Source organism: Camelus ferus, chromosome 5 (genome assembly GCF_009834535.1).
Source record: "Camelus ferus isolate YT-003-E chromosome 5, BCGSAC_Cfer_1.0, whole genome shotgun sequence".
NCBI classification, from domain to species: Eukaryota; Metazoa; Chordata; class Mammalia; order Artiodactyla; family Camelidae; genus Camelus; species Camelus ferus.
The window spans coordinates 78,133,979-78,159,470 of NC_045700.1; the positions used below are offsets into that span (position 1 = coordinate 78,133,979).

Genomic DNA, 25,492 nt, shown 5'->3' on the forward strand with positions numbered 1-25,492 from the left:
TAAGCAATTCGCTTATCTCTTAATTACAAGACTGTGAGTCCCCAGGAGTGTGGAATTTTAGTCATCATAATGATCTAACTAGGCTCCAACTCCTTTTTTTCCCTCTCTTCAACTGAAGGACAAATACTCAAAGCCAGCGTTCATCTTTTACAAAAACATCTGGGTCAAATGAAGAGAAGGATCTGTGTAATTTATCACTTCTTGTTTTGTTTTAATCATAAAATTAACACATGCTTAGTTACTTTAAAAAATTTTTTAATACCAAAGAATTGAGGTAAAAATGAAAATATCCTCCGCCCCCCTATTTCCTCAAGGAGCATCATTAATGAGAGTTTGTTGTGTTCCTCCCCAGGCCTTTTACTTTGCATAGAAAATGTAGTATTGATCACTTTCTTACAACGATTATATGAATTATATAATACAGTTGAGAGCACTGTATTATTATTTCTAATTGCTAGCTTGTGGGAGTTGGTTTTTTACTTAAAGCAGCTTTTAGTGTAGTTGTGTGAGTGTGTGAGTTAATCCCAGAGAAATGCCAGGAAAACCCCTGCTGTGTAATGATGTGAAAATTTCAAATACGTTGTCTTCCTTTTTCTGGAGTTGCTTTTGTATTCATGTCAATATATTTCCCAGAACACAGTTCGGTCTTCATTGGCTTTTTAATCAGTTTTGGTCATTTCTGTGTAACTAATGGGAAGATTTTATTTTGTTTTGGTTGATTTACCGGTTATAATAGCTTTAAACTCTCCCAACACCCCCAAGAGGCAATATAGAAAACTTATATTTTTAGAGTGCTTTCCAAGTGACAAAGCTCTTTCTCAGTTGTCTGGCATGTTCTTCATGATGACTCTATGACAAGTATTATTATCTCAACTAAGGGGCAGTTAAAGTAATGAAGGTTTTGAAATGACTTGCCTAAGGTCACACAGCTAGTAACAGCCACAAACTCAGGTTCCCCTGACTTTAATTATGGAGAAGTCTCCAGCTGCTTCACAGAGCCAGTCTAGGATGAGTTAAGGCTTCACAGAGATAGCACATGGTGCAGGAAATAGACTCAGAATTTACAGAAGACATATATATATATTTTTTAAATTGAAGTATATTTGATTTACAATATTGTGTTAATTTCTAGTGTACAGCATAGTGATTCAGTTACATATATATATGTATATATATATATACATATATATATATACTTTTTCATATTCTTTTCATTATAGGCTATTACAAGATATTGAATATAGTTCCCTGTGCTCTACAGTAGGACCTTGCTCTTTATATGTTTTATGTATAGTCGTTTGTACCTGCTAATCCTAAACTCCTAATTTACCCTCGCCTCCACCTTCCTCTTTGGTAGCCATAATTTTGTTTTCTATGTCTGTGAGTCTGTTTCTATTTTGTGAATAAGTTCATTTGCATCATTTTTTTGATTCCACATATAAGTGATATGTGATATTTGTCTTTCTCTGTCTGACTTACTTTACTTAGTATGATACTCTCTAGGTCCATCCCTGTTGCTGCCAATGGTATTATTTCATTCTTTTTTATGGCTGAGTAGTATTCCATTCTCTCTATATACACCGTAACTTCTTTATCCAGTCATCTGTCAATGGACATTTAGGTTGCTTCCAGGCAGAAGACATACTTGATGTCTTTAAAAAGTATTTTCTTTTAATTTAAAAAATAAACCAAGACAAACTATACCTGCAGCTAATTTTTTAGCTAGTTGTTTTAAGATGAATGTATTATTTCTAGCATAAATAGAAATAGGGCATTAATAATTTATATCTATTAAGAATCTATACCTCAGTTCTCTTTTATCAAGAAAATCTTCGTGGGGACAAGAGAATTTAAAGCTGAACAACAAAGGCAGGCAACTCTATTCATTTGAATTTGTTAATTCCAGACAAAAGGAATAGCGTAAAGATATCTGAGAACTGTAACTTCAGAAAGACAATTTAAAAAAAAAAAGCTTGTTTTTTTTTTTTTTTTTTTAGAGCTGTCTTAGGTTTACAGAAAAATTGAGTGGAAAGTACAGAGAGTTCCCATATACTCCTTAGCCTCTCCCCACCCCCTGCCAGAGTTTCCCCTATTATTAACATCTCGCATTAGTGTGGTACATTTGTTACAGTCGATGAACCAAGAATACATTATTATTGAATAAAGTCCATAGTTTCCGTTAGGGTTTATTCTTTGTGTTACATGGTTCTATGAGTTTTAACAAATGCCTAATGTCATATATCCACCATTACAGAGTTGTACAGAATAGTTTCACTGCCCTGAAAATCCCCCATACTCCACCTATTAGTCCCTGCATCCTCTCCACAAACCTCTGGCAACCACTGCTCTTTTTACCATCTCCATAGTTTTGCCCTACAGTATGTAGCCTTTTCAGGTTGACTACTTTCACTTAGCAACAAGTTTCCTTGGTGTCTTTATGTAGCTTGATAGCTCATTTCTTTTTATTACTGAATAATATTCCATCATAGAGATGTACCACAGTTTGTTTATCCATTCACCTATTCAAGGACAACTTGGTTGCTTTCAAGTTTTGACAATTATTAATAAGGTTGCTATAAACATCAGTATGCTGATTTCTATGTGGACATAAGCTTTTAATTCATTTGGGTAAATACCTAGGAACATGACTGCTGGATCATATAATAATAGTATTTTCGGCTTTGTAAGACACTGCCAATCTGTCTTCCCAAGTGGCTGTGCTGTTTGTAAATCCCTGTTGCTCTGTATCGTCACAAGCATTTGGTGTGGTCAGTGTTTTGAATTTTAACCTAATAGGTGCTTAGTGGTACCTCATGTTGTTTTACTTATCATGAAAAATAATTGCTTTTTAAATCTAGTAGACTGACCATTCTACATCTAAATCAGCTTGAAGACAACTAGATTAGCTCTTCTTCAATTTAATAATTTCTCTTTCACCATGGATCTCCACTTATGATTCTAGTGAGGAAATATTAGGTAGAAGTCATTAAGAAAAATCATATGCTCAGAACAAAGAGAAGGAAATCACAGGAGGATAAAGCTGCGAGCATGCTGTCATGTAGAAACTGGCCAGTGTGTTTGACATCAGTAAGTGGCAAGAACAAAAAGGATTTAACAGAGATATTCGGAGTTAAAAAAAAGGTGAGAGAGCTAGCTGGCAACCAGAAGTGTGCAGTGGATTGCAGATTGCCAATAAAAATGTGAATGAAAATACTTTACTCTATAATTGGAGAAAACTGCTTCATATCCCAGAGATCCCATAGAAGAAGAAATGTCAACATTTGAGTGCAGTGTGGTTGCAGGTAGTTTTAAAAAAAAGAGAAGTTAAAAATTTCTCAAATTGAAGTTAGGAGGAGAGCTGGTATAACAGAGGCAAGGGCTGCCCTGCTTATATCTCCTTGAGCCTTATCGTTTTAGTTCAATCAAGTGGATTTATAAATGCCAGCGTCTGTGTCTTTTTGCTTTAGCTCTAATGATAACAAGAGCTGATGTAAAAATACTCCGGTTCCCAAAGACCTTGGGTAGATAACTCAAAGTCACATGCTCTGCCCTCTCCCCAGGGTTCCCAGCCCATCTGAGACAATGGCTCGATAACACACCTTTACTGGATGCTTTCTCTTCCTTGTCTCACTTATCCACTCCCATAACTGTGATTTTTGGGGATCTACTCTAAAGTATACTTCTTGCACTTGAATCCTCTTCTCGGGGTTAGATTGTAGAGGAATCCAAGCTCAGATAGTTATTGGTTACGTGTTTCTTCAGAATCCTGCACCCTCCTTAGCTACTACTGCCTCCCTCTTTCAAGGCTCTCCTGAAACATCCCCTTTTATTTGCTCTCGGACCCATTGCTCTCATCCTGCAGGTGCCAGGTCACTGCAGCCATAGAACACATCTGGTGAATCCCTCCCAATGCATAGAAAACTAATTAAATGTAGTATTAATGCTCCCTCCTGTCTTTACATTTTAAAGGGGGTCCCGGGGAAAATAACTCAAAGGAATGAAACTCTAGATCTCAGATTTCATGCCACCCAAATGGAGATTATTTTGAGCAAGCCTTCTCATGACCTTTATCAGTAGTGACAAGTCAAATTTAGAAACTAGATGAAAGGCAATAGAAGAGGAATTTGAAATTAAGCCAAGGAATTTAGCATAAAGTAGCAAAGAGAATAAAACAGCATATTTGTTGATTCTAAGACACCTTTCCCCCTGCATTTTAACATCTCTGAAATCAAAATGCATCTTACAATCAATAGTATCTCAATTGCTATTGTCAGGTTGCAATCACCATGTCATTGTCATTTCCTGTGATGTGAAATTGGGTCACAGCTATTCATGTTGTCGCTTCAGTTGAATTATGTGCACTATAGGTACAACACATTAAATTTAATTGCTGTCTAAGTGTTGTCAATATAACACTATGATTTAGGATTGAAACAAATAGGTTTTATGTATGCAGACGAATCAGTAGGGCATAAATTTACTATTTGTTAAGCAAGTTATTTGTCACTGGATGGATGACCCTAAATTCCATATTTTCTTGGAAAGCAAAAATAAAATGCTTTACAGGATATAAAAAAGAAAGAAAGATGCCAACAAGTAGAAGAAGTTGTATTATATTTTATTACTGAGATTCATGAAAAGGGATTGCCTATCATAAACAAAGCAACAGTGGCAAGAGAAATCGCCAAATTCCCAAAGTAGATGAATGAAATCTCAGCACAATAGGAGGCTGGAATAAATGAATTCTGCATTGCACAGGATTATCATTAAGATGTAGAATATCCATTTATCAGAAACTTCCCACTGATTTTGAACAGAATACACTTAACTTCCAGCATGATGCCATTGAGGACAAATTAAAATATGTGTTTAATCAAATAGGCAATGCTGGGAAGGAGGAGGGGGTGTTTTTCTTTGACAAGACTTAAAATTACAGTCAATGCAAATGGATCTTTACAGGGATCAAGTGTATGAGTCTGGATTATGAAAAGCAGTGTATCACTGTAATCTCATGCCTCAGTGCCAATTGCTAAAGCTACCACCATATTTAATTTAAACTGTAAACCATGTCTAATTATAAGAACTTCTTCAAAGATGTTATTGGGAGTGAACGAGAGTAGTACGGATGGTGGTTGAGCAGATAGAGGACTGGTTAGACATCTTCTGGAACAGACATCTGGGAACCTGCTATATATTTTAGTTCTCAGTGACTTTATGGAGATGTATCGGAATGGTTACCTAATCATTTCATCTAAAATAGTGATGTAGTTGACAATCATGGTGGCATGACTAGGTCACTAGTCATCAGTGCTGCAGTCATCAGTCAGTTACAGGACCATTTGCAGAAGGAATGTGAGTGAGTCCTGGTTCTTGTCTGAAAACTTCCCATTGAGAACTTCTGGTAAGATCAGGAAAATTGCCAGCATCCAAACTTACAGAATGGAGATAATAGTGATGTACATTTTAAAGAAATGTTGTGTCACTGACTTTCTTGATGGCCCAGAGGACATTATTTTATGGAAAAAACATGAATGCCAATGAATATAGGGTGAAAAAAGAGATTCACAAAAATTGAATTGTAAATATGTGAAGATGTTTTAGGAATACATTAACCAATTTATTTCCTGTATATTTATCCTTTCATACATGCACAATGCCATATGTGATTTTAAATATATCTGTGTTGAAATAAATCAAGAGTTATTTCAATAAGAATAAAAAATTCTAAGTGATAATAAGCATTATGTCATAGTTCATAATTTTGTTTCAAGGCAAAAATCATTAAAGATAAAGGTCAATTCATAATAATGAAAGATTTGATTCAATAGTGATGTATAACAAGTCTGAATGTGTGTGAAAGAACCACAAGAAGAAAAATTCACAAAACAGATTTTAACATGCCTAATTGATAAAATTAATCAGGCAAAAAAAATCAGCAAGGATTCAGAAATTTGAACAAAACAATGAACAAAGTTGGGTTAATGAACCTGTATAAGTCATTTGTACCCAACAAGTGCAGAATTCACATTCTCTACAGCTCACGTGGAACATTTACAAAAGGTTCATATGCAGGGCCACAAAGAAGTCTTACTAAGTTTTAGGTGATTAAAGTCATTTACAGTATTTATTCTGATCAGAATTTTAAAATCGATAAAAATCAGTAAAAAAGAAAAAGGATAAGTAGAAAATCCCTATGTTTAGAAATTAACCAATTTATTTCTAAACAAGGCATATGATAAAGGTGAGATCTTGATGGAATTAGATGAATGAAAAGGGAAAAAATGTTATCAGTATTCACATAAGATATGACTTGTGTTTGCAGAAAATCCAAAAGAATCTGCAGATAAATTTTTAGTAAAATTGATAAAAGATATTATAGTACAGTAATAGAATTATTAAGAGTTTAGTCAAGTTGCTGGATTCAAAATCAATACATAAAGGTCAAATATATTTCTACATACCAGCATAAGCAATTAGGAAAGAAAGACACTATCCATTATCAGAAATACCAACTGCATGGAAATAAATCTAACAAAAAGTGTCTAAGATCTCTGTGGAAAATGATGCTTAATAGAGAGACATTAAAGAAGACCTAAATAGATTAGAGCATAATTATAAAAATGCCAAGTCTCCCAAACATATCTAAAGATACAGTGCCGTTCAAATTCTCAGCTTGGTTGTGTGTGTGTGTTTGTAGCTTGCCAAGGTGGTTCTAAAATTTATGTGAAAATGCAAAGAAAACCTATTCTACTTGACATAAAAAATGTATTATACAGCTCTAGTAATTAATACAGTCTGTTGATAAAGCAGAGATAGACAGAACCATAAGATGGAATGGAGTCAGAAGCAAACACAACCATATATGGGCACTTGATTTATGACAGAGTTGGCCCAGCAGAGCAGTGGTGAAAGAACAGAATGTTCAATAAATATTGTTGGAATTGAGTATACATATAGAACATAGTGAAAAGGACCTCTCATTGTTAATAAGCTACAAGTGAATTAAACAATTAAGGGCAAATCTCTAAAGACTATATATATATATGCATACATACATACACACGCACACACACATGAAAAAATCTCCATAACTGTAGGTTAGGGAAAGATTTCTTAGGTAATAAAAAGCACTAAAGTAAACTGAAGAATTAATAAGTTTGACTTCACTATAGTGAAAATCTTCTGTTTACTGACAGTAAGAGGTAGCGAAAAGACAAGCCACAGAGTGGGAGATATTTGCAGTATCTCTACATAAGAGAGACAGACACACACGAAAAAAAGGCCAGTTTCCCTTCCTTCCTTCCTCCCACCAACACACACTTAAGGGTGGATTTTTTTGTTTTGTTTTTTTGTTGTTGCTTTTTTGGAGTGTCAATGGTCCATATATATGGTAACGATTGAAAGGTGAACATAAGGATATCTTTGATATGAAAATTAAGAGTGCTAATTTGAGATTCGCAGAACAAACATATGGTTACCAGAGGGGAAAGGGGTGGGGGAGGGAGAGAGAAATTAGGAGATGGCGATTGGCATATGGACACTACTATATAGAGAACAGATGAACAACAAGGACCTACCGTATAGCACAGGGAACTATATTCAACATTTTGTAATAACTTATAATGGAAAAGAATCTGAAAAAGAATATATATGTGTGTGTATAACTGAATCACTTTGCTGTACACCTGCAACTAACAACATTGTAAAGCAACTATACTTCAATCAAAAATAAAAATAAAATTAAAAAATAAATTACCTGATCAAAAAAAAGAGCTAATTTGGTTTTGAATCTATCGTGATCAATTTTCCATAAGATGTTTTTGTCTTATACATTTAAGTGAAGGACTAAGGACAAATGCAAAAGGAAAGTGAAAAAAACAATGGTGATGCTTTGATCTTAATGAAGGAGAAAAAATGAATAACTTAACCTCAAAAAACAAGGGGGAAGCTGAATCTGAAAGGGAAGGTAAGAAAAGTTCAAGTAGGAAAGGAAGATGAAAAAGTGTAGACAAAGGAGTTGAGAAATGCTGAAAGGTAGTATCTGAATGATCGACAAGGAAGAACTGTAACAGCGAGAAAAACAAAGACAAATGGTGATTCTTAGGGTCTTAGAGGAACCCCTGGTCTTGGATGGGAATAGTTTTTAAGTTTACATAAATAACGGCGCCTCCAAATTAGCCCTGGGAGAAGCCCTTTATTTTTATCAGTGGAGTATTTTAAAAATAAATTAGAGGCAAAATGAGAAAACATAGCTTTTCTTGGGGAGTTAAATGGAAGGTATTTGGGGAAAAAAATCAGTAGACAGGAAAATTAAAAAACAGGAACAAATTCTAAGTAGGGAGAATCTGAAATTGTCAGCATGCAGAAATCAGAAATTTGGTATCCTTGCTTAATAAATAGCATCATTTTAATTTCTTTAAGAGTTTCTGCCAATTCATTTTTGGTTTTTTCTTTTGGAGTTTTCTGATTTAAAGGGGGGAAAGTTTTGAAAGCTATAGAATATGGAAAATCAGGAACTCAGATATTTGGTGTCCAGAGTGCCATCATCTAATAAAATTGTGGCAATGGTCAAAGCCATAAAAGTATGTACAACCAATGACCTCTTGCGAGGAAAGAAATCCTAGAAAGAACTTTGGGTTTACTAGTCTGTATAATCAACCTTTGATTAATTATTAATTTTACACCTTGTGGATTATTATTTTTATCTTTTCTGCTATTGACTCTTTGGCCATTTCATGGATAATCAGCACCTCCTTCAGAGAGGAGGGCAGAGGGAAGCTAAATAGATGCATTTGTCTACATTTATTGTGCGTCCTGTTAATCCTGCCTTGGAAAGGTCTAGTAACAAAGAAGTTTAACACTACTGACTGAAATGACAGTGGTGTTCAAATTAGTCCTCTAAACCAAGAAAACGCAGACATTTAGAGGGGCCTGGCAGGTAAAGTAAACGAGTGCCTGGTGGACACTACAACAACCATGGGTAGCGCATGCTCCCTTGAAGGAATTATGGTATTTCAACTTACACAACACACCTAAAGGCTGAATTAGGCCCGTCGGCTGCATTCAGTATCTGCATCATTGGCCTTGGTAATAAAAACTGTATATGCTTAGATGTCATAAAAATATTGTTGTTGGTGTGTGTTATTGAGTATATATACTACATTCATCTAGCATACTGATATTGTTATGAGCCAGTTGACATGAGCAGCACCAAACAGGGACTAAAAGAAGTACTTTAGCCAAATCATGAAGCACAGAGTTAACAAGTGAACAGGAGGGACCACCCTGGTTCATAATAATTTACAAAGAAGTAACTCTTGTAAAACTTACTGTAAGCCCAAGGTAAGCAGACCCTCCTGAGTGTGCGTTCAGGGCCTTTCCTACAGAGGTGCTCAAGAACTATTTTGAATTATTAAAAATAATTTTTGAAGACAGAATAATATGCCACATAGGAGTCTGTAGTTACAATATAAATTTCTGTGGCTTTATAATAGAGTAGATTGTTGAAACAAATCCCAGATAATTCCATATATTTATCAGGAGATTATTTTTTATTTGCAAGTAGTGATGTTTCTTTATTGTATATATATTTAAGCTCCTTTTTTTCCCCCCAGGGAAAATTTCACGGAAATCCAATGCATGTAGCTGTGGTTATTTCAAATTGTTTAAGAGAAGAGAGGAGAATATTGGCTGCAGCCAACATGCCCGTTCAGGTAATATTTTCTGAAGTTGTAATCATGTTATCACCCGGGGAACTCAATTTTTCTGAGACAGAAATTCTTGTCTTTTTCCCAACCATCTTCTTCTTCCTATGTTAATGGTGACACCATCCTTCCAGTCACTTGGAATCACGGTCTTGGGATCATCTTTGAATAGTTCCTTTTTCCTGCCTCCTTGTTGAGATAACTACCAAGTCTTCCTAGAATTTGCTTCTGGAATCCTATCTATAGGTTCTTTTCTGTTTCCGCTGGTCCCACTCTGGTCCATGGTCTTTACAATATTAGTTGAGGAGGATAGTAACCACCTCTTAGATGAATTCCTAACCATTTGGGCTCTGCTTCCCTCAGCACATTTATCCTCAGGTATTGATCTTGCTGAAAACCATTCAGCAGTTCCCGATTTCCTACCCCACAAATCCAAACTACTGCACAAGCAGGAATTTTGTCTTACAGAAACTCTGTAAATACTTGCTTGTTGATTGATTCAGTGTGCTTTGCCCTGCCATATTTTAGATCGTATTCTATCCCACTGTCCTGAATGAATTCAGAGCCCCCATCAGAGACAAAGTAGAGGAGTTAATGGAGTCCTTGGGAATGCTTTTTCAGTTAATCCTTGTAAAAAGGAAAGAGTATGAAAAATAATCAATTTTCCAAATAACTTAGTAAATCACACCACTATATTTTTGAAGGTCCAAGACAAGTATCTTTTTTCAACTGTTAAAAATTCTCAGATTTAGTTGTTGTCACGTTATATTGTTTACAGAGAAGTATGAAGTTTTAACAATTTACTCTAATTTTTTAGATGATGAAGGATGGTATCATTTTTATTTAATTTAAAATGTAAAGTTAGTAAGTTTCTAAAATAAATATAGTTTGATTCAGTGCTTTTTGTGTGAAAATTGAGATGTTATTACTAATATATGATAGTCTCATTTGTATTCTCAGCCGTCCTTTTTTTGTAGCCCTCTTATCTCTCGTCATTTCATATGTGCGTGTTTGTGTGTTCTCTTCACATGTCAGGTATCAGTCAAATTAGAAACATCTGTTTACTTGAATAGTTGCTCATCAAAATCACTCTGCACATAATCTGTGGGTATCACATACTACCCCCAAAAGAAACACTGGTTTGTATTCAAACCAGTGTCAAATATATGGATATGATATAGATGTATCAATCATACACACACACACATAGGAGTATGGGTTTATTTCTAGGCTTTCTATTCTGTTCCATTGATCTATATGTCTGTTTTTGTGCCAATACCACGTATAGCATGGTTTTTAAAGGCTGTAGAGAATTCTGATCCAAACCTCAGTTCCAAGTGTATTATATATACTACATTCATCATAAACCTGTTTTATCAACATTATTAAAATTTCAGGATGTTGTTTTTCCAGGGACCTCTGGAAAAATCCTTGCAAAGTTCTTCAGTTTCAGAAAGACAGAGGAATGTGGAGCACAAAGTGGCTGCCATTAAGAATAGTGTGCAGGTGAGTGATCTTAGAGATACCAGGAAAGACTAGCTATTGTCCCTGTACAACTAACCATGCACCTTTCTCTCATGTGCCCAGAGTGAGTGCATACAGAAATCATAGGGTAATTTGTTAGAAGTATCTCTCACACACTATGTTCATATTAGAAAAGATTTATTTGGGGAAAGCTTTTAAATTTCAATTTACTGGAGATTGGGGTTCCCACACCAAACTCCATCATTGAGAAGCCATGTGTCCTCAGGCAAGGAAGTTACTTCACATGTCTAAACTTCTGCTTATTTGTCTGTAAAAGTGAGGGTAACCACCATCACAGGATTGTTATGAGGACTGCATGAGATAATACCGCTTGAAAAACTTTTAGCCCAGATCTTGACCCTCTTACGTCTGAGGAGAAAAACATCATCAGGTTTGAAGAAAAGTAAAAATCTCAATGACAGAAGGAACAGGAGACATAGAGGAGGAAATTTTTTTTCTAAGAAGTAGAGAGGAAAAAAATTTTAGACTGAATTGTCATAAACTACAGCTGTTGAGAATGGAGACTTTAAGCGAAAAGATAGTGCACTAATAGAGTCATATGGGGCTAAAATGGAAAAATTATCCATATTCTCAGGTAAAAAGTATATTAGTAGCATCATTTGGAACTGACTGAGAAATAAGAGGCAAGATGCTGAAAGATTTGCGAACACTCAGGAAGAGAAAATGGAAGAGCAAATTTAGTCTGGTTCTTCCAGCGTTATTCAGCGTTCATGGGAATTAGCCCTTAGCAAATATAGATTCTATACAGTTAGCCTAGGATATTATTAGAGACTGGAAGTGTCAATGTATTTTGAAATACTGATGATGAATGATGTTTTTTCATTGACATGCTTAATTGTGACAACAGATTATGTTTTCTTTTTTAAAAAGATGACAGAACAAGACACCAAGTATTTAGAAGATCTGCAAGATGAATTTGACTACAGGTATAAAACAATTCAGACAATGGGTAAGTTTTTGCTTGTCTATATTTCCACATAGGGACATAAAGGCAACATGACTAGGGTTTCTTCTTCACTGACAGAATTGGTAAATTAATCTTTTTTTTAATTGAAGAGAGATTGCAGGACAGTATTTTGCTTCTTTCTTTTCTGTCCTTGTACAAATATTTTTTACCAACGAATTCAAAGTAAACTATAAAGCTCATGAGAAATCACCCCTACTTCAGCATGCGTCTCCAAAAACTTAAGAACGTTCTATCAAATCAAAATATCATTATCAAAAGTAATAATTTGCCTAACAGGAATCAGGAAATTACTAATATCAATAGGTGAGTTTTTTAAATATAATTTTTAAAATTAAAAAGTAGAAATGTGATTCACTATAGGATATTTGGAAAGTAAAGCATCACAAAATTAAAAATCACACAAAATTCTGCTGTCTAGATATAAACAGTGTTTATTGCATGTCAGCCATTTAAGAGGAGAAATCATTTTGGTTAATTTGCAACTCTTTCACACTTCTTCTAGTTTTACTGTGAGGCTAGCCTGTTTTGCAAAGAAAAAGGGAACGCAAAGGATTTGGTCTTTATTAGTTCCTGAGCCTCAGTAGGTAAAACCACAACTCTTCCAGGCGGTTGAAAAGGCATCAGAAGGAGTCGACTATGGTCTAATCTAATCATGGTCCCCTACCCTTACTTATGCCAACCAACCAAGGTCATTATCAATGTAGAGACGATCTAATAAGGAATCCATTATAAAAACTTTGTCTCCTCTCTCCCTGCCTCCAAAAGGAACATGGTGTGAAGGATGGTCTTTTCTCGAGGTCTGTAAGACAGAGAGCTCCTCTTTGGTCTGCTTGGTTGTAATTCTTCCTGGCAAAACAAGCAGACGGGCATTTACATCCAAGCTCATCACTAATGGTCCCATTTAGGCTCTTGCATCGTGGGATCTTAGGAAGGCACGTTACAGTCGAGGTGGCTTTCAGGACAGAGGGCTTTGGCTAGGAGGGGACTCTAACTCTGATCTCCTTTCCCTTACAGATCAGGGTGACAAGAACAGTGCTCTAATGAATCAGGAAGTTTTGACTCTGCAAGAAATGCTGAACAGTCTTGACTTCAAAAGAAAGGCTAGTAAAGAACTTTAATTTGGCTTTTTGCCTAATTTTTTTTTCTATATCTAGTCCTACTTAAAAAAAAACAAGCTCTTGGGTTTTATCAGTTTCATTTACGCCGAATGAATAAACAGCAGTGTTTCTAGGAAGAGTACTGTACCATTTGCCATGTTTCTCTACCTACGTTTATAAAGCAGGACCTCTCTAGAGTCTGTTTCTCTTATGTATGTGGTGCTGGTTCTGTAGCTACTGTTAACTTCAAGGTGAACATTTTACACAATTTTTATTTGCCTCTATTTCAGACATGCTGTACTTACATGCTGAGATGGGTTCTACTGCACATGCATAATTAAAATACCACTTGATGACTACTAAAACTTTACTGGAAAAATAAGCGTTCCAATTTCTATTCTGAAAAATGATATTGTGACAGGTAGTTTCCTAGACTTCAGGATAGTCCATCGATGACTGAACATGTTCAATCTGACCTCCTCCCAAGGAGAGGAAGAACATTTTTCTGGCACAATAAACATATTTTAAAAGAGGGGAAACATGTCTATTTCAATTTTCTACCTCTCCTTGAAAACAGACACAATTGAAATTTAACCAGTCACTGAGAAATCAATAGGTTATTTTTAAAAGTTTGGCTTCATTTTTTTGTGCAGGAATTTGTGCAAACACAAACGTAAATTTTTTCACCCTAAATTAATTATAAACTTAAAGATTTATATGTCAGATTTTAAACATGCATATATTAAACCCAAATAATGCTTTTATGCACAATAAATCTATGCTATACATTTTATGCATTACCATCTTATTCTACTTTAGAAATAAGATTTTAGGAGAGGGGGAACCTTGGAAATAATTTAGTCCATTCACCTGATTGTCTAGATCAGAAGACCAAGTTCTAAAAAAGTTAAATGGTTTGTCCAAATTCACACAGCTTGTGGCAAAGTCAAGTTAGAAATTCACATCTTCTAATCCCTAGGCCTTTGAAGGTTATGTTCTTCCACTGTGCCTCCCAAACGCAGGTAACATAGTAATAAAAACTAACACAGGAAGACTCAAGTTTTAGTCAGTACATTTAAAAATAAAGGCATAAACATATTTCTAAGAATGTAAATTCAATTTACAAATGGCCTTTTAAAAAGCATATATATGGCTTTATAACAACAGGATTCAATATTGTCACAGGAATTACCAATCTAATGTATTTATACTAATTGACATTATGAGACTGTTTCGAGACATTATGGGAATGTTAACTGATCAGGCTTCTTTCTTCATGGCATTATTGAATTGTGATAATTTAATTATTTGAAAAGGCAGCATTATGGCAAATAGAAGGTAGTAGTTAGTGAAAATATTTGGTCAGGATTTTAACCAAGCCTTTATTTCCCAAGTCAGACAAATTGTTTACAGGTTGAATTATGAGTGATTATGGTTGTGTGTCATAAAAATCTTTTCAGTAGTCACCTTTGTTTTTAGGAAGCCCTTAGTAAGATGACGCAAATCGTGAATGAGACGGACTTGTTAATGAACAGCATGCTGGTGGAAGAGCTGCAGGACTGGAAGAGAAGGCAGCAGATCGCCTGCATCGGAGGTCCACTCCACAGTGGGCTCGACCAACTGCAAAACTGGTAAAGCGAATTGAGTTTAGATTCTAGTGAAAACCACAGGAAGTACAAAACTTCAGTGTCGCCCCACCAGAGATGGCAGGCTTAGACCCAAACAGCAATTCATTCAGCCTGTTGATGGTTTATTAGCAGCTGGGAACTCCACAGTTGAAAACAAATAGATGTAATTGTCTAAGTGTTCTTAATTTTCATTCTTTTGGGGAGAAAAGGAAAGCATCTATAGAAATCTACAGAATAAATAAGTATTGCTTAATTTTTTCATTTAATACATCAATCTTAAAAGGCTTAAATGAATTTTTCAAACCAGCACTAAAAAATGCCTTTCTTGAAGGGCATGAGAAACACTAGATTCAAAAGCTAGATCTCATTTTTTAAATGAGTACTTAAGATGTCAGAGTTAAACATTAGTTTTGTGTTTTCACTTAAATGGAAACTCTCAAGCTAACACAACATGGCACCCCCTGCCTAGATACACATGTGCACGTACAATCATGTATAGACACTATCCTTTGTACTAAAAGAGAAAAAAGGTTGATAGGGATTCCACCTCATCAATGCAAAATAAAAAACTGAGTGAACAAGCAATTAGAAAATATAATGAAAAAGAAGGAAAATGTTCAGCTGAAATTGAAAATTGCTTTCAAAGGGTGCAATGCAATACGATGAAAATATGTAGTAACTGGGCACGTTTGCACAAAGAGCTCTGCACCTCCAGGCCTTCTTCTCAAGAAAAGTAACTGGGCTCTTTTTAAAATCTATTGATTTTCCTTGGGGAGATACTTTGATTCTCTGACCTCACTGTGCTCTATTGTTGTGAAAACAAGGTAAACAACAAAGGGAGCAGTAAAGAGCTCAGCAGATAATGGTGCTCATGACAAACTCCATGGGGGGTTGGCGATTCTTTCCGCAATGTTATTTGGGGAATACACTTTAAGTAGAAAGAGCTGCTGTCAAGGCCATGTGGACTTAAAAGTCTGCTGAGACAGGCTGCCTCCTCTTAGTCGGAGGCCCTTCTGTGTGCCTTTCATCTCCCTCTTCCCTAGACTTCCAGCCCAAGCTGCCACCTCCACTTCCAAGGTAAGATCACACGGAGCAAGTCAGTCTCCAAGCAGATACATTTCTCCAGAGAGATCCATCGATAATTTTTGGCTAATACTTAGGATTTGTTACAAAAAAAAAAAAAAATATATATATATATATATAGGTCATATTTTTTTTTCTTCGGTATTCTTACACATAACTTTCTTTATATCATGTATTTTCAGAGTTTTAAATTTGCTCTTTCTTTCCCCCTTAGTGAGTGCCATATTGTAAAAATATATGTGTTTAACACTTTTAAACAAAGGATAATTAAAAGAGATTTGGTTCTAGATGCTGACAAAATTTCCTAAATGATTTCTTGTCTATAACTGAAAGTAAAAATCTGAAAATGTTAACATCTTCCATGCATTTTAGAGAAAAACTGGATTAAGGAAATAAACATAAAAACTGTCCCTAATCTTGAATGGAATTAAGTGATTAATTTAGTTAATTTAATAATTATTTAATAATTTAGTATTTGCTAAATATGGTTAACAGTGAAATTGGTAATCTGTTAGGTGAAAAACTATCTTCCATTTTCATTTGCTGTTCAATAGCTTTACACTGCTGGCAGAAAGTCTGTTCCAACTCAGAAGGCAGTTGGAGAAACTAGAGGAGCAATCTACCAAAATGACGTATGAAGGTGATCCCATCCCACTGCAAAGAGCACATCTGCTGGAAAGAGTCACCTTCCTGATCTACAACCTCTTTAAGAAGTAAGTCAAGTGTTTTCCATTTAAATGCCTCACAGCAGCCTCAGTCCTGTGGAGTCAGAAGGACACGTGGCTTGGGTTTTGGTGTTAAGGCGAAGAAGGGGTTTGGGAAGTGTTAGTGAGCCTCAGGGTGAAGTGAATAAAGCTCCAGAGAGTGCCAGCAACATTTCTACCCTTCAACGCTTCTCCCACCAGCTAACGCCGTTTTTCATGAGCCAAGTACATCACCTACCCAAAGTTCATTTTTCATATTTTAAAAAAGAAAGTTCCAAGGATTTCTTTTAAAGTACATATCCGAGAAATGAAGGGTGGAGAACATGTTTATGTTTATAAGCTCATCTAAAGACAAAAAAATACTAATATGTACAAGAAATCCTAGTATCTAGCTCAAAAATGGCATGAAGTTAACTTTCTATGATAAAAATAGGCTGGGGCTTTTATTCTTCACTCAAGTATAACCAGAATTTACTGTTGTCACTTAGGGACAATCTTTAGGTCGTTCCCATCTCCCGGTAATTATTTATGGGAAATCTTGGAAAGATTTGAGCTTAACGGGGGTTTGAATGTTTTCAAAGTGGAGAAAATTTGGATTTTATAAAAGGACAGCATCCTGTTCTTCTGTGGTTTTTAGCCTGTCAATACTTTCAGTGTTTTCAAATGACACGGTTTTTTTTTCCCCTTTGACTCTAGCTCATTTGTGGTTGAACGACAGCCATGCATGCCAACCCACCCTCAGAGGCCGATGGTCCTCAAAACTCTCATTCAGTTTACTGTAAAGCTAAGGTAGGCAGAATGTATTCTGTCATTTCACATTTACGGTGCCCCAGCCACTGCGTAATTGAGGCTAATTTCTCTCACTATGCCTTTCATTCAGCTAGTCTTCAATGAGTGCCTCCTGTATGCCTAGCACTAAGCTATAGCAAATGCCCACAGAAATGGTAATGGGAGAGCCCTGCTTGTAAAGAGTGTGACAGTGAATCGAGGACATGAGAGTTATTAGCATGGAAGTGTGAAGTCACAGTATCAGGCAACATGGAATTAACTGCTCATGAGACTGACTAGCAAGGAGACTGGGGAGACTGGAGAATGCCTCGTGGTCAGGGTGAGGAGGACCTTGAGGAACGAGCAGAGGGGAAGGAGAGTGGAGTGTAGGAGAGTAAGGCTACAGAATGACGACTTCCTGCATCTGCTTTGTAAGCACCGTGAGTAGGGAGAGAGAAGTGAGTAGATAGATTGGGGACAGACTATGGAAGGGTTTGAATATCCTATCCAGGAAATATATTGGCACATTCTTCCCCTGTGATTACAGCTAGCTTATTGGATTTTCTGTGAAAATTCTCAACACTATGATTTTCAGCATATTCTTACTATGCACCTGATTTTTAAAAAAATTATTATGTTGCTGCTTTATCTGTGTATCTGATCCTTTCCATTAGTGTGAGCAAACCAAAACACATAGCTTTCCCTAATGACACTTAAAATAATGAGTTTGACATCAAATGTTCAAAGAGTTTCATCATGCCTCAATCTCCAAGGCCCCGAAGCTTTAAATTCCTAATCACTAGAATTCACCTCTGTAAAGCTGAAATTCCAGACTAGTACAAGAAGTGATGATGGATGATAGACAGTGATTTAGGATCCCATGGCAGCATCCGTGATCACAGATCACTGTTGGAACTGCATTTTTAGTTTAGTTTCATTTTAATGAGATGTAATTAACATACAACACTGTGTAAGTTCTGAGTGGAAGAGATCCCTGAATGGGCACAACCTGGCATGTTGTTTGAACCGATTGCCAGAGGCATAGACCATCAGTCCCTGGCTTGGGTGTTCTGCCCTCCTCTTCCACCTAATTATTGGGTCTCCATTCTTCTTCACTGTACCTTGTTCCCCACTGTCTTGATAGATGATCCTTTACTTGGTATTCAGTCAGAAAATATAAACAGCTCATGCAACTTAATGACAATAACAAACAACCCAATCCAAAAATGAGCAGAAGACCTAAATAAGCAATTCTCCAATGAAGACATACAGATGGCCAATAGGCACATGAAAAGATGCTCAATATTGCTAATTATCAGAGAAGTGAAAATCAAAACTACAGTGAGGTATCACCTCACACCTGTCAGAATGGCCATCAATCATAAGTCCACAAACAATAAATGCTGGAGGGGGTGTGGAGAAAAGGGAATCCTCCTACACTGTTGGTGGGAATGTAGTTTGGTGCAGCTATTACAGAAAACACTATGGTGATTCCTCAAAAAACTAAAAATAGACTTACCCTGTGATCCAGCAATCCCCCTGCTGGGCATATATCCAGAGGAAACTCTAATTTGAAAAGATATATGCACCCCAATGTTCATAGCAGCTACATTTACAATAGCCAAGACATGGAAACAACCTAAATGTTCATCGACCAATGACTGGATAGAGAAGTTGTGGTATATATATATTCCATTATATAATGGAATACTTCCCAGCCATAAAAAGGAGTAAATGTCATTTGCAGCAACATGAGTAGACCTGGAGATTGTCATTCTAAGTAAGCCAGGAAGAGAAAGAAAAATACTGTATGATATCACTCATATGTGGAATCAAAAAAAATGAGACAAATGAACTTATTTACAAAACAGAAACAGACTCACAGACATAGAAAACAAACTTGGTTACCAGGGAGGAAAGGGGGCAGGAAGGGATAAATTGGGAGTTAGGGATATGCAGATACTAACTAATATATATAAAATAGGTAAACAATAAGTTCATACTGTATATCACAGGGAACTATATTCAATATCTTGTAGTAACCTATAATGAAAAAGAATATGAAAACAAATATATGTGTATATATATGTATGACTGAAACATTATGCTGTACACCAGGAATTGACACAACATTGTAAACTGACTATACTACAATTGAAAAAAAAATGTATTCAAGATTTTCCCTAAAACTCCTCTCTACCACAGCACTCCATCCTCCTGTTTCAAGGGGAGAGGGTGACATGGGACTCCCTTTTGTCATCAGCATCTTACAGTGAATCAGATCCTTCCTGAAGTGGGACAGACAGGAAAGCAGAGAGGGAAACCATCTGGCCTTACTTCATATGACCTTTTCACCCCTGACTACCAACAGCTACACCCATACTCCGAGCCCTGAAACCAGTCCTGGCAGAATTTTTAAGAAAACTTTGTTGCATTCTTTTTGTTTTGTTTAGGCTATTTATTATCTATGATTGTATTTCTCTAATGCCAATCAGTTGCTTATCACCATTCTCTATATTCCAACTATATGGCTGGACTTCTTCCTTTTATGTAGAGCCCTGTTCACGCTTCTCCCTCCCCTAATCTTCACTACGCCAGTTTCCCAGTGCCCAGGGCTGTACTGGGTTTATATGAGGAGCTCAATACATGCTGAGTGAATGAACCAGGTTTGGGATGAGTACATAAGTAAATGAATGAGTAGGTGAGTGATTGAATGAATATCTCTGAAACCCAACTGTACCTACAGAGAGGGTGCAGCGCAGAAGAGTTGGGAAATGCTAAGGAGTAAAGGAAGGCTGATACCAGAAGAAGGAATTAAAGGAATTGTTATTCTGACCTTTAATCACTTGTTTGTTTGAAGTTACATCTTTTTTAGTTATGAACGTTTTTGCTGTTACTTAAATGTCTTTAAAGACTGCAAATGCATTTAAAGTGGAATTTCCCACCTTCTACCAGAGTCCTAGTCTTTTTCAGTATTTTACCATAAAACAGTTATCATCAGAACATTCAGTTTTACCAAGCTTACAATATTTTTCTATTTTTTATAATATGAGAATACAATAGAAACACATTAATCTACTTGCAAAAATTTTTTCTTATATTTATACATTTAATCCAGATTTGAACTTTAGCCAAAATATATAGCTATTTTTCTAACCTAGCCAATATATTATCCAACACGAATCAACTGAAGCAATATGGAAACACTTCCCAAGTACGTGTGATACCAAATAGTTGATGTCAGTATTAGTAACATGGCAAACTATACAGGAATTGGACATTTTTAAAACACATTAACATATAATAGGAGATGATGTAATTTTGATTTATATGTATTTGCCATAAATATATTTAACTCTTAAAATATAAAAAGGCTGTCATGTAAATTACTATCTTTAATTCCTTATTTATGTGTCTTTCCAGACTACTAATAAAATTACCAGAACTAAACTATCAGGTAAAGGTGAAAGCATCAATTGACAAGTAAGTTTCTAATTTCATTCTGAAACATGAAAAGTGTAAGGCTTTTTAAAAACAATTGTCCTTATTTTATAGAATAATTTTAAACTTTTCAGTTTACTTCTCTAACATTACATATCACAGTACTTCAAATATTTGACTTTGAAGTTCAAACATTTAACAGAATTCCAATGAAGTCTCACTTTAAAAATTTTACTATAAAGACTTGAAATGAAATTTTATATACTATCTTCTAAAGTATCATAGGAAAGTTTTTATTAGATCTATTAAAGAACACATTTTAAAGAATCTTCTTGATTTTACAGGAATGTTTCAACTCTAAGGTAAGACATTTACTTTAGAAATTTCTTGCTGTTCTCATAAATATATTTTACCTGGGACCACATAAATAGCTAAGATTTTCTCTCTAGCAATCGAAGATTTGTGCTTTGTGGAACTCACGTCAAAGCCATGTCCATTGAAGAATCTTCCAATGGGAGTCTCTCTGTAGAATTCCGACACTTGGTGAGTTTGGCAGTAAAATTGTACAAGCTTTCCCCCTACCCCCCAGTCAGGCACATCTAATCTAATAGGCCTTATAATGTAATGATTTTTGTTCTTTAGTGCTTCTTATGTAAATTATGGGCCAAATTGAGAAATAAAACATGCCATCATTGAAGAATTTAAAATGGTAAAAAAAAAAAAAAAATGAACCTTAACTCAGAAAATCTGAGTTCTTAACAATGGTGATGTCATTCCTAAATATATGTCATAAATGGTCGAAATACTGTGATGATAATGACAGACAATCAGTCTTCCTTATAGTGAGTGGCTAGGCATTCCCGGCTTCATTTTTTAAATCTACCCAAGCGACATCCAGTACTGACATGTCTAGCTAAAGGCCCTTTCATTTCAGGAGGATTAAGCTTGGGGAATAGTATGTTCCTGGGTATGAGAGTTGCACGCAGTTGGCCTTGACATTTCTAGAAAGCTGACCCCGCCTCATCCTGTTGCTTCTTGTTTTTACCACTTCCTCTTGACCTAGAGTTCTCTTCCTGCCTTCTTTCTAATTCTTTGCATAGTTCTTAGATTCCCAAAGACCCCCACTGCTTATCTTGCCAAAAAACACGTCACCCATCAATTGGGGCGCCACTGAATCAGCCTCAAAAGGTCTACTTTCTAAAAGACAAACTTTATGTTAACAGAAAGATATCCATACGTATAAATTTATGCTGGTTTTCATTTTTTACTTCTTTCATTTGGTCTTCTGTATTGAAGAGTACATTTCTTTTTGACTGAATCCTTCTGAATGAGACTGCTAAATAAATAAAATAGAATGAGGAGTCATATATTATACATCCTTATAACTAGCACTCTTTTTACTTAAGCTCAATTCCTATCCCCAGGTAACTTTCAATAATGGTCAATGTTTGTTCATAAGTAAAGCACTAAGTGGCCCTTTATTTAGAGACATCTGTCTACCAGAAGAGTCACTTGGAAGGACAAGGAACATACAAAAAGGTGGTTAGGTCTCTATTCCAGCAAGTATAATATATAAAATAACAAAACCTTAGTTTTCGTGGTACTTCTTTAGTTGTAAAGCATTCTTTACATATATTGTCTTTTACATAATACTTTTAATCACTTTTTAATACAAAAGTCAATATAGAATATCAGAGAAGCAAAGTTTTAAAAAGTAAAAATCACCTTTGATCCCAACACCTTGACATAACACTATTGACATCCTTATTTGTATGTCTTCGTTCTTTTTTATATATATATTCTTTAAGTGATATCAGATTGCACACACTGATTTATTTTCTGCCTTGTTTTTCCCGTTATGTAATCTGTGCCATGAACACCTCTGTGTCTCCCGCTCGTGTGGCATTTAGTAGCTCACTGCACTACGTGGCACCCTGCCCCATTGTTTATTTCCCCAGGCCTGTGTGGTAGACTTGATTTCGTAAGCATGGGAATCATCACAGCTTTGCTCGGATGATGCTTTTCGGGTACAACAGCGTGCTGAATAGATTCTGAAACTTCTCAATAAGATTTCCGCTTTCCGAAATGTGGCTGAAAAACAGTCTTATGCCAACCTGCTCCCTTATCTCAATGAAAGTTTCTAAAATGACATCCCATGAGGTGAAACAGGAAGCTCCTTTCTGTCAAATCTGGGCAGCCGTGTGAGGTTTCGATGAATTAGTAGACATCTGAGCTACTGTTCTAGAAGTCAAAATTGTGGCCAAGAAAGCTCCTATAATAGGTACACCTAACTTGATATTTAGTTGCTAATGCTTCTCTATCTAAACACTCTTGTTTCCTTTCGCAAAGCAACCAAAGGAAATGAAGTCGTCTAGTACTGGAAACAAAGGAAATGAGGTAGGAAATGTTTTCTCCAAAGGAACTTTTCTAGGAAATAATCGTATAGTATCTTCTTTTTACGAAGCTCTTAAATTGCCCTTTATATTTTTTATAAAGTCAAATTCATGTTTCTCTGATCACAAATGGAAAGTTTGATAATTGCGGGAATTTTGTTTTAAAAAAAGGAAAATCGAATTTATGTATAACACCTTTCTAAGAAAATGATTATTAATGTTTTTGTTCACATCATTCTAGAATTCAATCTATGTATATATTGCTTTAAAAGTATATATATGTATGTATACATATGTATACACATTGTCTTAAAACCTGCTTTTTTATCATATAGGGATGTGATGTGAACAACTTTTTATAACCTTACATACTCTTGGAGAACATGATTTAAAGTGGTTGCATTGTATTGCATTTTATAAGTGTGCTGTCATTTCTTGAGTCAGTCCTATATTACTATAGACTATCTTAAAAATCACTCATTTTCCACAGATAAGAGGTAAGTCTTGAACATCATGACATGGTATGTGAAAAACACAGGTGAAAAATAATTCTAATACTTTACGATGATATCAATTGATACCTCTTCTATCTAAGGTTGGCATTTTGCTGGATGAATTGATTAAAAGAATAAACTGATGCAGCCTGAGTGTTTGAGTCGATACATGATAGAGTGATTGAATCCTGGATTGGAAGTGGCTTTGGAAATTATCTATTTAGTTGGCCTAGATCCTAGAGCATGTCTGTGCCCTACACATTTGGAATTAGAAAACCTGAGTTTAAGTCCATTCTGACAGTGACTGAAATTGTGATCCTTGACAAATGATCTGATGGAGAAGTACTGCATTTTTTCTGTCTCAGAGATCCGAGTAGTAATGCCCAATGCTCCCTGCTCAGAGAAACTGCATATGTCAGCCCACCTCCACGAGGCCATTCTAGAGCAATGAGGCTTACTTCTGGTGTGACTGGTATGGATCCAATCTCTTGGCTTTATAGTCACAGCTCCTATGAGAAATCTCTTTGAATTGTTTGGAAGAAAAAAAGCACATTATAAATCCGGCATGCAACTATAGTCAGTCTAGCCCATCCCACGAATCCACGAAGATCCATCATTACAGGTTTCATGCTCTACATTTTCCCTTCCGAGAATTTTTCATTCCCTTAATCATGTCTTAAAGATCTTTTTACCCAATATCACAGCCCCAGCGAGGAAGAGCTAAGCTTTCCTCCACGGTAGAACCTTGGCTCAGGGTCTCTCAGCTGAGATATCACAGGAAAAAAGCTTTTGAGTTTAAGGGTATCCTTGTAAACCAAACAAGTAGGAATCATTCTTCCCACCTTGTGGAAATCCATAAAAGTTTCCCAAACTTCCTAATTGAAACATTAGCCCATTACAGATAAAAGCCCACCCAAATCTCCCTGGAATTTTGGCCAGAGTTGCAAATAGCGTTTGATGCAGCATAACCTCCCTGACAAGTATTTACTAACTCTGAATAGACGAAGCACAGTGCTTCTAAACTTTTCTTCAGTAAAACAAGTGGAATGAGAATAAATCTAAATAGCTTAACTCTTCAGTACATTGTCCATCTTTGTGAATGAATATAAAATCAAAATCTTTACTTGGCTTTCTCTAGAGACAGAATAACTCATCTTCCACTATTAAAAAAAGTCTCATTAACACTGCCTACTTATCTTACTCTGAATTTACTTCCTCCCACTTCCTGATTAATAACAAAATCATACAGTTGTATCAGAATGATTTTATTCCTTTTTTTTTGTCCAAGTTTGCTGAATTTGGATAATTTTATTTTAAGCTATTCTTTGAGCTCCCCCTGTTGACAGAATTTCAGTATGACAGACTTGAACACTGTTTTATGTGCTACAAGAACAACTGAAAAGTCGCATAGTGTATGAAGTGGGCTCAGAAAGATGAGCCCGGGGAATCAGGGGCTTGGCCAGGCAGTAAGAGTGATGAAAAGAAAGTCAGGAAAGAGTAGGGGAAAATCTGGTCATAAAGTGGGACTCATAGGGGTGGGAGGCATAGCTCAGTGGTAGAGTGTGTGCTTGGCATGCACAAGGTCTTGGGTTCAGTCTCCAGTGCCTCTGTCAAAGGAAAAAAAAAATCGGGCACATCAAGTCATGGGATCAGGGATTACAATAACCA

At 35.9% G+C, this 25,492-nt stretch overlaps 1 protein-coding gene across 3 annotated transcripts in view; it reads left to right on the top strand.

Moving 5' to 3' along the window:
* Positions 1-25,492, top strand: part of STAT4 (signal transducer and activator of transcription 4) — an 82,464-nt gene that overhangs the window by 37,893 nt on the left and 19,079 nt on the right. For all 3 annotated transcript variants that reach the window (XM_032480155.1, XM_032480156.1, XM_032480154.1), the window contains exons 4-14: positions 9,615-9,713; positions 11,118-11,210; positions 12,120-12,198; positions 13,231-13,316; positions 14,793-14,944; positions 16,579-16,737; positions 17,425-17,517; positions 20,920-20,979; positions 21,282-21,299; positions 21,387-21,480; positions 23,287-23,334. In XM_032480155.1, the coding sequence (XP_032336046.1) occupies positions 9,615-9,713; positions 11,118-11,210; positions 12,120-12,198; positions 13,231-13,316; positions 14,793-14,944; positions 16,579-16,737; positions 17,425-17,517; positions 20,920-20,979; positions 21,282-21,299; positions 21,387-21,480; positions 23,287-23,334 (981 nt within the window). The remainder of the gene's footprint in view (positions 1-9,614; positions 9,714-11,117; positions 11,211-12,119; positions 12,199-13,230; positions 13,317-14,792; positions 14,945-16,578; positions 16,738-17,424; positions 17,518-20,919; positions 20,980-21,281; positions 21,300-21,386; positions 21,481-23,286; positions 23,335-25,492) is intronic.